Consider the following 11,075-nt stretch of genomic DNA (forward strand, 5'->3'; position numbering starts at 1 on the left):
ACCATTGAAACCCCACAGAAAACAAGAAAACCCCTCACTTCGTCACAGCCCCGTCAATGGGTTTTTTAAGAACAGGTGAGACAGTCTGTTACAATCAGGGTCCAGACACCCGAAGGGGAGAACAGAAGGTCTGAACCCCCAACATGAGCCTTTGAACCAACCGACCGCAGACAGTAGCATTGAGCTACACAGGTGAGGTCTTCGATGTGAACTTGTCAGGTCCTGAACCCGCTGGGCACTGCCACTGGGAGACATGCGGCCAGACTGGGATGGTAGGAATTCGTGTCCATAGAAAACTGTGCTCAGAACTTGTACGACAACTTCACCGGAGGGAGGGGCTCCTCCCAAGCCGGCTCCGAGCAACCATCCATCATCTCCCCCCTGCCCAGGAAAAGACAATGATGGACCATTAGGTTAATGGGAAAACACTGAGACATCTCCAGATTTCTCCACTCTAAATCGCCATGAGTCACCATGCCTGCAGAGGGAAGGAAGAAAGGAAAGAGAACCTTTTTCAAACCAGCCTTGGGACTGAGGGGTTTGTTAGCCAGAAACTGCGGGAGAGTCTCTGGCCGGAAGGGGGGATCTCAGGGAACGGGCAGCTTGCATCAGAAAAGGGAAGGGGTGTATTCCAGAGGTGCCACATCTGGAGCCGCGTGGGTGGGTTTAGTGTCAGCCTAGCTGCTCCGTGTTTGCCTTTGTTGTATCTGTGGCCCTGTTTGGTTTTACCCCGAAGCGAGCTGGTATCGGGGGGCTGGTTTCAGAGCTTCGGGGGGATGAACCAGAGGGGAACCGCCTGAGTGCCTGGTAGTTCAGAACTTGGGGGTGGGGGGGATTTGGGGAGACGCGGGACCGGACCCTGCAAAGAGTAACTAGGCTGGCAGGAGCCAGGGGGAGACCTTGAGCTTGTGGTGTCTGGGGATCGAACCCCAGCTGCAGAGCAGCAAGGCCCCCAAGGTTACAAGGCAGGCGGTGACAGCCCCTTACCAGTCTGGGGGATCCCCACACAGGGTATACTCAACCCTGCCGCAGCACAGCCACATGGCCTAAAGGCCCTGAGCCGTGGGTCCCCGCCTGAGGACACTCATCCAACCGCCCATGTCCGCGTCTGTCCTTCCAGCTTTCATTGGGAGGGGTCTTCTCAGCCGTCCCCCCAGCCCCGGAATGGGCAAAGGTCTAGCGTGCTCTCAGCACACCCGTGTTCGCGGGCACCGGGGCTACTGGTGTCTCTGGGCATCCTTAGCGCCGCATTGCTAGACTTTCAAACGCCTGCGGGGTTTCCTACCCAGAACCTTCCCTCGGGGTCACTCACCGCCAGGGGACCTCCATGCGGCCGGTCAGACGCCCCCTTCTGACAGTGGCTGGCTCCGCGTCTCCCCTCGCTCTCCAGGTGCTACCGCTCCGTGACTCCGCCCCCGGGCCAGGGCACTGGGACGTCCCACTGGACCTGCTGTCCCCATGCCGTTCGGCTGCCGCTCCAAGGCCAGGGCCTGCGCCACTTCCCCAGCGGCTGATGGAGAAAGCTGGGCCTGCCCACTGCTCCGGGTCCCAGCCCAGGGGCCCTGTGTCCAGCCACCACAGTCTGCTTCCTCCCAGAGCTATTTCCCCGGACTCCTTCCTGCTCCTTTCTCGATCTTCCACCCCCACCCCCGTGTTTCCCGGCCGAGCTCCCTCGTCCCAGGCAGGGACTGCAGCCTAGCTCCCCAAACAAACCTCCCTTTCCCCAGGGAATCACTGCAGGCTGCTTCCCGACAGCCCCGCTCTGCTCGCAGCTTCCTCCTTTATACAGACCCAGCCTGGTCCTTCCCAGGCGACCTTCGCCTTCCATTGGGCTTTATTCAGCCCTGGCTCTGCTCCAGATGCAACATACAAGGTTCATCGGCCCAAGTGAACCTGCTCTGCCCTGCAGGGGGGCGGACGCCCCACCACACCCGGTTTTTCTAACGTTGGGTTTTGTTCAGTGCACCGACGTCGCTGTTAAATATCCTCAGCCTCCATTCAGCTGTCAGCACCTCATCGCTGTGCATAAGGGGCAGAGTTAAGGGGATTTCTCCCAGCGGCATTTCCTGACTTTGGGACCATACTGCCAGGTTAACAAGAGGTGGGCTGGACATAACGTGGCACTCTGAAGCCACGGTGGGGGTCTTTGGCGATGAGAAGCAAGAAACGCAACCAGATCCTTCTTGTTCACAGCTGCCACTACCTTACATCACTTTTAGGACATCCCATCCTGAACTGCCTGCTCCATCAGCCCAGCCTCTTGAGCTAAAGGAGAATCCCTGTTTGGATCCAGCAATATAGCGCCTATGACACGTGATGGAGGATTCTGATTCCATCCAGCAGAGGGGCACGTTTGCACATGCACACACTCCCACCCAGATACCAGTTCGTTGCTGTAGCGTGTAGGAACTCCCTTTAAATTCCCGGTGGTACAGTCACCCCCACTTTGCACGGATTCTCTCCGCAGCATCTCGTTAAGGCTGCTCCAGGACCACGCCCGTCACCTTGTTTTTGTTGTGCGATGAGCAAAAGACACACCAATGCCCCTATTTCATCCCTGTTGTCACCCGACTAATTGGGGGCACCGGCCCTTTGGCGCCGAGACACCCATTAGCACTCAGACGCTGGAGCCTGGCGCTTGCCCATAGTCCAATAGTTTCAGCCCTGTGATTCCGATGCCTTGGCTCTGGGAACAGCCGGGCCCCTGCCCCAGCCTTCCCTGTTCCCTCACTCAGCTCTGGTGCTGGGCCGGAGACGAGGGTCTGACCCCCTGGACGCTCCCTGCCTGCTGGCGGTGGAGCCGGTGCTCTGAGCCCGGAGCTGCCATGGGGACGGGAGCTGTCAGGCAGTGACGTGAGACGCTCCAGCCCGCTGGCAAATCTGAGCCTTCCCCACTGCCTGCCCCACTTGCCCGCCTCCCTCCCCCTCCCCACCACAACCTGAAGCCGTTCGCGTGGGAGGCGGGAGCAGAAAGAGGCCAGCACTCAGGGCAGCTCCCCCCACCCATCCTGTGAGCAATGGGGATGGGACAGTTATACTGCTCCTCTCCCCGCCCCTGCAGCACCCCCCTGGGAAGGGGCGGAGGAGGATGAAAAGTCCCCCCCCCCAGCCTGGAAGGGGAGAGGGGACCCCTTTGGAGCCCCGGGAGGAGCAGAGGTGAGGCTGGGGGAGGGAACTGATGGGGACAGAATTAATTGCTGGGTAGGAGACAGGCAGTTGTGGGGTGGGAGCGATGGCCCCACTGAGTGTCACCCACACCCAGGGGTGGGCAGGAGGAGACCAGCAGCTAAGGCAGCCCCAAACCCACCAAAAACCCTCATGATCTTTTGGGGGCCAACGCACGATTTTTTTCTCTCTTGAGGCCGGCGGTTCCGAGCGCTGCCGGCCTGCTCTGGCTCTTCGGGCGGGAGATGCTTTCGCAGCCACTTCTGGGGCGCAGCCGGAGGGACGGGGCGCCGGATGGGGGGGCTCTGAGATACTACGGAGAATTCTTTCCCAGCTGCCTGGCTCCGGGATCTTGCCCACGTGCTCAGGGTCTCTGATCGCCATAGGGTCAGATTGGTAGAGACCCTCGGGGGGGGGGGAGGGTTCCGCCTTCCTCTGCAGCATGGGGCACGGGGTCATTTGCAGGTTTAAACCAGCGTCAATGAAGGATTCTCTGTAACTTGAAGTCTTTCAATCAAGATTTGAGGAGTCAGTAACTGGGCGGGAGGCTGGGATCTGTTGTAGGAGTGGGTGGGTGAGGGTCTGTGGCCTGCAACGGGTGGTATCCCACAGCCCACCGCCCAGAGGGCTGGGCGCAGGGCGAGGAAGCCTGGGGCTGCCACGTGGCTTCGACCGCGGCACGCAGTGGGGCGCCGTGGGCACGGCTGAATGCACAGGCCTTGCAGAACGCAGCTCCCCGGCGGCTCCGCGGAGAGCCAGTGTTCACCGCCCAGGAGCGGGCGGGGAGGCCGTGGCAGGTGCCGGCGCGAGTCCCAAGGTGACACGCTCCATTTGCGAGGTGGGCTGGGAGCATGGCCCGTAGGGAGCCGCTGATGGCAGGGAACAGGCGAGTAAACACATTAGTTAAATGACTCCGAGCGAGCGGGGGGCGTTTAAAGAAAATGACAAAATTGGCGCCGTTCTCGGTTCTATTCCGGGCTCTGGGAGGGGAACTGTCATTACGAAGATGCTTCCAAAACTCGGAGCCGGGGATGGGGGGCTCCCGCTCCCTCTGAGCCCCCCACCCGAACTCCTGGGGTTCACGGCGCCGGAAGGCAGCTGGACCCAGCCGGTGGGCGGCTGCTAAGCTCCACATCGGGCCCTGGCGTCACACACAGTCCCGGGCATAGACGGCTGGTGGCTCCCCATACTTCTTTCCCTGGGCAGAGGCGGATTAGGGGTTTGTTGTGGGGCCCTGGGCCAGAGCAAGTGGGGGCCCCTCCCCACCCCTTCAGCCTGCAATCCCCTCCTCCCCCGCTCCTGCTGGGGAGCGGAGTCAGGGCGGGGGGGCTTCCCCCAGTCCCCAGCAGGTGGACCTGGCGGAGTGGGGAACGGGGGAGCCTATTTTTCCAGGGCCCCCCAAATGGCTGGGGCCCCTGGGCATGGGCCCTGTTGGCCCAGTAGCTAATCCGCCACTGTCCCTGGGCCTCCCCTCTCCTGCATGTTAGGCTGCTTTCCCAGGGAGCCGGGCGGGGAGCGGCAGGGAACCGCTTCTGCCTGAGAGAGCCTGGCTGGGAGGCCGCGGCGGCTGGTTCCCTGCCCCGGGCTCGGCTGCCTGCTGGGGACAGGGGCCGAGGGAGCTGGATCCCCCCTTTCTCCCCCGGCGCGCTTGGCCCCTGTCCCTGGCAGCCGAGCTCACATTACACACAGCCCGGCTTTGCAAAGCGGCCACCGATTTGGGGGTGTCGCAGCAGCCGGGGAGCCCCAGGATCTCTCCAGTGCAGGCTCCAGTGTCAGCCTTTTGGGCACATTTTCATGGGCAGGGGGGAGTGGTTGTTCTGGGAGGGGCGTGGAGGCTCCCAGGCTCCAAGTCCTGCTAAACGCCCAGGGTTGTTATTAGCAGGAGCTTGCAAAGCTCTGTCAGCGTCACTGCCGCCGACCCTGGGCTCGGCAGCCCTGCTGTCCGTGCCCCCCTCTCCCCCACACGCTGTCCCCCCCTAGCTCGGTGCCCAAGAGCTGCCTGTGGCCTCGGGAGAATCGCTGGCTCGTGCCGGGGTCTCCCCGCGCTCATGGAGCCGAATGCCGCACGGGGCCCGTGGGAGCGGGGGTAGCTCTGGGGGCCGCCTGCTGTGGACACACATCCCTCGGCCACTCAAACGCCCGGGGGCAGCAGGGACTGGAGCCAGCTGCCTGCCCCTCCAAAACGCTGGGTGACCGTGTGGGGTTCGAGGGGCTGTCACCCCCCTGCCTTGCACCCCTGCCTGCCTTCAACGCTCTGCGGCTCTGCCCCCCAGCAGCCAGGCTCCCACTGCTGGCTCCCACCGCCCCGTTGCTGTTTGCAGAGTGACCCCAATGTCCCCCCCCATCCCGAGTCCCCCCCAGAGCAGCTTCCAGCCATGCCCAGCCCTCGCCCGGACGCTACCCGCAGTGACTATGGTCACTGCACCTTTCAAGGGACACAAACAGCAGCTTGTCAGCTCGGCCGGCGTTAGCCAAGGCTTCGGTCAATCAAAGCGCGGGGCTGGGGTAGCTAACAGTGTCAGAGAGAGGTTTGCCGGGAGTTCGGGTCTCGGGGATCAGGCTAGAAAGGGTGACAAACAAACCCAAGGAAACATCCACTGCCGAGACTAAAAAACGTCACAAGTTACAGCCTTCGCCGTCTCCGCGCCAGGCAGAGACTTCAGCCCCCCGAGTGAGGGACCCACCTTTCTCAGCCAGGCCCTCTCAGAGCTCCAGAGAGGCCCTGGGCCACGTCCAGCTTTGGAGGCCCCGACCCGTAATACAAATAAAAAATGACGACACACGAAAACAAAAGAAGGCACCGAAAAAAAGAGGGAGACGTCATTTGAATTTTTTTTTTATTTACCCAATGCTTTTCTAGCCTTTTTCTCTGCAGATGCACTAATTAATATTTATGAACATTTTTAACTCTTTAATATGACAAAAGCTAGATCAATGAACAGAAAAGTTATGGCTTTTACCAAATCGCATCTCTTATTTGCTTAAATGTGCAGCTCTAAGCTCGCCCCGGATGAGCTGTTTCCTTTCGGCCTGCGGGCATCCGTGCAACGTGTGGCTTTATTGTGAGCCCTGGTGGCTTTGAACCGGCGACTCGATTTTAAATAAAGGCCTCGGTTCTCTCACGCGCTGCGGTCCCCGCAGGTCTCCAGGGAACAGAACGGCGACCGCACCAAAGGGCCAAAAGTAACTCATTGAATTTGGTTACTGGTGGTGTTACCCGCATTTCAAATGCAAATTGAGGATAGGTACATTAAAGGTTACAGGAAGCCCAGGGCTGGGCTGGAGCCCGCCAGGGTGCTGTTGGTTGGGAATGAGGGGCACAGACAGAGCTGTGGGGGTGGAGCTCAGGGCTGGGCTAGCAGGGGGCTGCAGGTCAGGAGTGAGGGGCATCGGCAGAGTGTGTGTGTGGGGGGGGGGGGCCCAGGGCTGGACTAGCAGGGGAAGCATATAAAGCAATATAGGGAGGATGCTAGGGGATTTTAGCACCTCTCGCTGTCTGTCCTCCTCCCCCGTCTGCCTTCTGCTCCCTTTGGCCTTTCACTCCCCCGACAGGAGGCCAAGCTGGGCCCAGGCTCTCCCCACTTCCCTTCTCCCCCTGCCCTCTCCCCTTGCCCTTGGCGCTGTGCTCCGGGCCTGGTGGGTGCGTCTCAGGTCACGCGACTGCAGGGAGCTCTGCCCTGGGCACCCCCAGCCCTGGGAGAACTGGCTGTCGCCTGAGGGAGCTGCCAGGGGTGCTGAGGCCGGGGGCAGGTGGGGAGGGCCAGCATATGATCCTGTTTGGGTGTGGTGCCGGAGAGCTCGTTTTGAGGCAGGCAAGTGACACCTGGTGGGCAGACGGGGTCATGGTGCAGCTGCCAGTATTGCCATGTGGCTGGACCTCAGGGGAATTGTGGGAGCTTGGCTGTAAATTCCCACAATTCCCTTTGCTCCATCCCATAAACTTCTCCTTTCCCCTCATCTGTAAAGATCCCACAGTCCCTTAGCGTGGAGGCCGGACAGATCAGCCAGGGCCCCTGAGCCATGTAGAGTTGCAGGATTTCAGCGATTCCCCCAGCGGGCGGTGTGACGTTATTAATATCACCTATGTCCGTATAGATCATTGGTGCAACCACGGTTATATATTTGCAGCAAATATTGTACAAAGGTTGTCGTGTGGGGTGTCTATGGAAAGGTTATGATTGACTGGTTATGATTATGCTGTCTGTATGGGTGTATCGTTTTTATAGTTGAAGTTATGAATACTGGCTATGTACTTCTATCTCAATGTGTTTTGATTCTCAAGTAGTAAAGCATTGGGTCAGCTTCTCCAGAAAGGAATTTGGGCACTTAATTTGCAATCAAGAAACACTTAACGGACGATGAACCTTGGGAGACTCCAATCCACATAAGAAGTCTTCCTGGGAACGTTCAAGATAGCATGTGAGCAATGGGTGTCGCCTGTAACGAACTGAGTCATGCATGGACATGTGACTTGCCCATGTGACTCCAAACTCCATTTTGTTGTAATTTTCCACCGTAAGAACAAGAGGGGTCCTTACACCTGGAAGAGACTATAAAAGGCTGATGCCTTATCTCCATCTGGTCTTCAATCCTGCTTCTTACCTCTGGAGGGACTTTGCTACTAACTGAAGCTCTGAACAAAGGACTGAATGACCCACCCAAGCTGTGGATGTTCCAGAGACTTGATTTGAACCTGCAGTTTATTCCATCACTGCTACAAGCCTGAACCAAGAACTTTGCCATTACTGTATGTAATTGATTCAATTTAACCAGTTCTAGCTCTCCTCTAGATCTTTTTCCTTTTATGAATAAACCTTTAGATTTTAGATTCTAAAGGATTGGCAACAGCGTGATTTGTGGGTAAGATCTGACTGGTATATTGACCTGGGTCGGGGCTTGGTCCTTTGGAATCAGCAGAACCTTTTTTCTTTTACTGGGGTATTGGTTTTCATAACCATTCGTCCGCATAACGAGTGGCACTGGTGGTGATACTGGGAAACTGGAGTGTCTAAGGGAATTGCTTGTGTGACTTGTGGTTACCCAGTGGGGTGAGACCGAAGTCTTCTCTGTTTGGCTGGTTTAGTGCCGTGGTGGGCAGAGGACCCCCAGCCTTGGGCTGGGACTGCCCTGCTCTAAGCAATTGGGACTCTCAGAAGTGTCCCACCAAAGCCAGCATCGTTACAGGCAGCCACGCCGTGGTGACAACGAGAAAACGAAGGGGGCGCAGGCGGCCAATGAAAACCTCCAGCTGCTGCCGGCATTCGCTGGCCAGCTGCACGCGCCGGAGCAGCCATTCGTGGCCCACACGCCGAGCACCGATGGGTGGGATCGCTCCAGGCTGCCGATCGGGGACGGGCGCAGCAGCTGTGGAGCGTTGGCCCCATGCCCCTGGCTCCCTGCACCGAGGTGGCCCCAGCCCGCCAGCACAGCCCCCAGCCAGCCTGCCAGTGCAACTCCCAGCCAGCCCGCCAGCCCAGCCCCCAGCCAGCCCGCCAGCCCACCAGCGCAGATCCCAGACCCCAGCCCGCGAGGACAGAGCACCCACCGTGAAAAACCAAAGTCAGCGCCTGTGATTCTGGGGCACCCAGCCGAGGCTCCCCTCCCCCGGCTCATGCAGCCGTCTCTGGACGGCAGCCCGGCAAGACGGGACTGTTCTCCGAGCCGGCGCGGGCTGAGTATGGCACACGCCTTCGGCACATGGGAAGGGCGCCGGAGAGGCCTCCTGACCCAGCTGGATCGCGGCGAGCCCGAGGTCTCCGTGACGCCGGGCGAGCAAAGGCCTTTTGAGCAGCCGCACAGCAGGGCCGTATTGAGGGCACTCAGGCGCTGTCCAGCCGGGGGAGGCAGAACAAGCCATGCCGGGGGCGGGGTGCTGCTAATTGGCGTCATGTCGTGCGCTTGGCTTGTCTAGGACATGACCCGGGTTCGTCTGGTGGGAGGGAGGCACGGATCTGGGGGTGTCCCCTGCCCGCTTTGTCCTGGGTACCCACGGGGGACTGAGCGGAAGGGTCATGGGGGGCAGGCTCTGCTGCTGCCTTGGCAGTATGTGCAGGGGGCGTACGACCGGGAGCCGGCTAGCTACAATTGCCTGTGCATTGCAGTGGCTGCTGGGGCGGGGTGTGGGGGGGTCTGCACTGGGCTCGTTGCCTCAGGAGCTGTGTTCTCGGCCCTCCCAGTCCTGCTTCTCGCGAGCCGGCCTCAGAGCTCCGGGGGAGCTCGGAGAACACGTCCTCCCCAGCTCCTGCTTCCTTCAGCTCGAGCCCATAAAGAGCCTCATTAAAATATATGCTGAAGCTCCGACATCCTGCCGGGTCCCCGCCCCGTGAGGCTATGGGACGGGGGCTTGGGGGGAGATCCAAGCCGTGTGGAGACCCCAGCCACCGGGGCCTCTACACTCAGTGGCCAGGAAGCCAAAGCAGGCTGGGCATGTGAACTCGGCATGGGGGTGCAGAGAGGAAGGGGCCAGGGGAGAGACGGGGGGACAGAAAGAGACAAGCGGGGAGAACCAGGGCATGGCCCAGCCATGGAGCCCCCGACGAGCTCGCCTGTCCCGACACTCTGGTGCAGGGGGTTGTTACTCCGTGAGCCCGACAGCCGGGGGCAGGCAGGTGATTCAGGCTGACACGTGGCCCCTAGGGTGCCCCTGACCCAGAGGCAGCTGTGCAAAGGGGCTAAAGGTCTCCAGGGCCGTAGGCAGCTGGGCTCTTCTCCAAAGATGGCAGAGGGGCACGGGAAGGCATCCGACTGCGGCAGGGAAATCAGGCTGCTCTTCCCAGAAATGGCCTGGCAAAGATCACGGAGCCTCTCCCCGAGCATTTCTCCCAGGGCTGAACCCAGGACAAGCTCAACCAAACCCAGCCGGGAGTGGCGGTGGGCGGTGGCCGCTGCCCAGCCCTTCCAGCCAATTCAATCCCAGAACGAGCAACAGTGAAAAAGTGTTCAAATGACAAGCTGTCACTTTAAATTCTCCGGGGTTTCCTGGTGTAACGATGCTGGCCTTGGTGGGACACTTCTGAGAGTCCCAATTCAGGACCAATTGCTTAGAGCAGGGCAGTCACAGGTTTCTCCACTTCTAAGGCAAACCAAACCAGCCAGACACAGAGGACTTTGGTCTCACTCCACTGGCTAACCATAAGTCATACAAGCAATTCCCTTAGACACTCCAGTTTCCCAGTATCACCACCAGTGCCACTTGTTATGGGGATGAATGGTTATGAAAACCAACACCCCAGTAAAAGAAAAAAGGTTCTTCTGATCCCAAAGGACCAGGCCCCAGACCCAGGTCAATATACCAATCAGATCTTACCCACAAATCACGCTGTTGCCAGTCCTTTAGAATCTAAAATCTAAAGGTTTATTCATAAAAGGAAAAAGATCTAGATGAGAGCTAGAATTGGTTAAATGGAATCAATTCCATACAGTAATGGCAAAGTTCTTGGTTCAGGCTTGTAGCAGTGATGGAATAAGTTGCAGGTTCAGATCAGGTCTCTGGAACATCCACAGCTGGGATGGGTCATTCAGTCCTTTGTTCAGAGCTTCAGTTTGTAGCAAGGTTCCTCCAGAGGTAAGAAGCAGGGTTGAAGACAAGCTGGAGGGCTTTTCAGGGCCTTTTATATTCTCTGCCCGTGGAAGGCGCCCTCTTTGTTCTTACTGTGGAAAATCACAGCAGTAAGATGGCGTTTGGAGTCACATGGGCAAGTCACATGTCCAGGCATGGCTCAGTTAGTTTGCAGGCCGAGGCCATTGTTTACATGTTAGTTTGAACAGGAAAGCTCAGACGTGGATTGGCATCTCCCAAAGTTCATTGTCCGTTAAGTGTCTCTTGATTGGGCACTTACTGAGAACAGTGTTTTCTCAAGAAGCTGACAAAATGCTTCACTGAGGTTACTTAGAATCAAAACACATTGAGA

General features: G+C 58.8%; 1 protein-coding gene across 1 annotated transcript in view; it reads right to left on the bottom strand.

Annotated features, from left to right (window-relative positions):
- Positions 1-9,054, bottom strand: part of GIPR (gastric inhibitory polypeptide receptor) — a 45,270-nt gene extending 36,216 nt beyond the window's left edge. Inside the window, exons 1-2 of the mRNA XM_029913211.1 lie at positions 8,893-9,054; positions 8,348-8,503 (exon numbers count right to left, since the gene is read on the bottom strand). Coding sequence (XP_029769071.1) covers positions 8,348-8,503; positions 8,893-9,054 — 318 coding nt within the window. The remainder of the gene's footprint in view (positions 1-8,347; positions 8,504-8,892) is intronic.
- Positions 9,055-11,075: the final 2,021 nt, after the last annotated feature.

This window comes from Terrapene carolina, unplaced genomic scaffold (genome assembly GCF_002925995.2).
Source record: "Terrapene carolina triunguis isolate 2854851 unplaced genomic scaffold, T_m_triunguis-2.0 Scaffold517, whole genome shotgun sequence".
NCBI lineage: Eukaryota > Metazoa > Chordata > Testudines > Emydidae > Terrapene > Terrapene triunguis.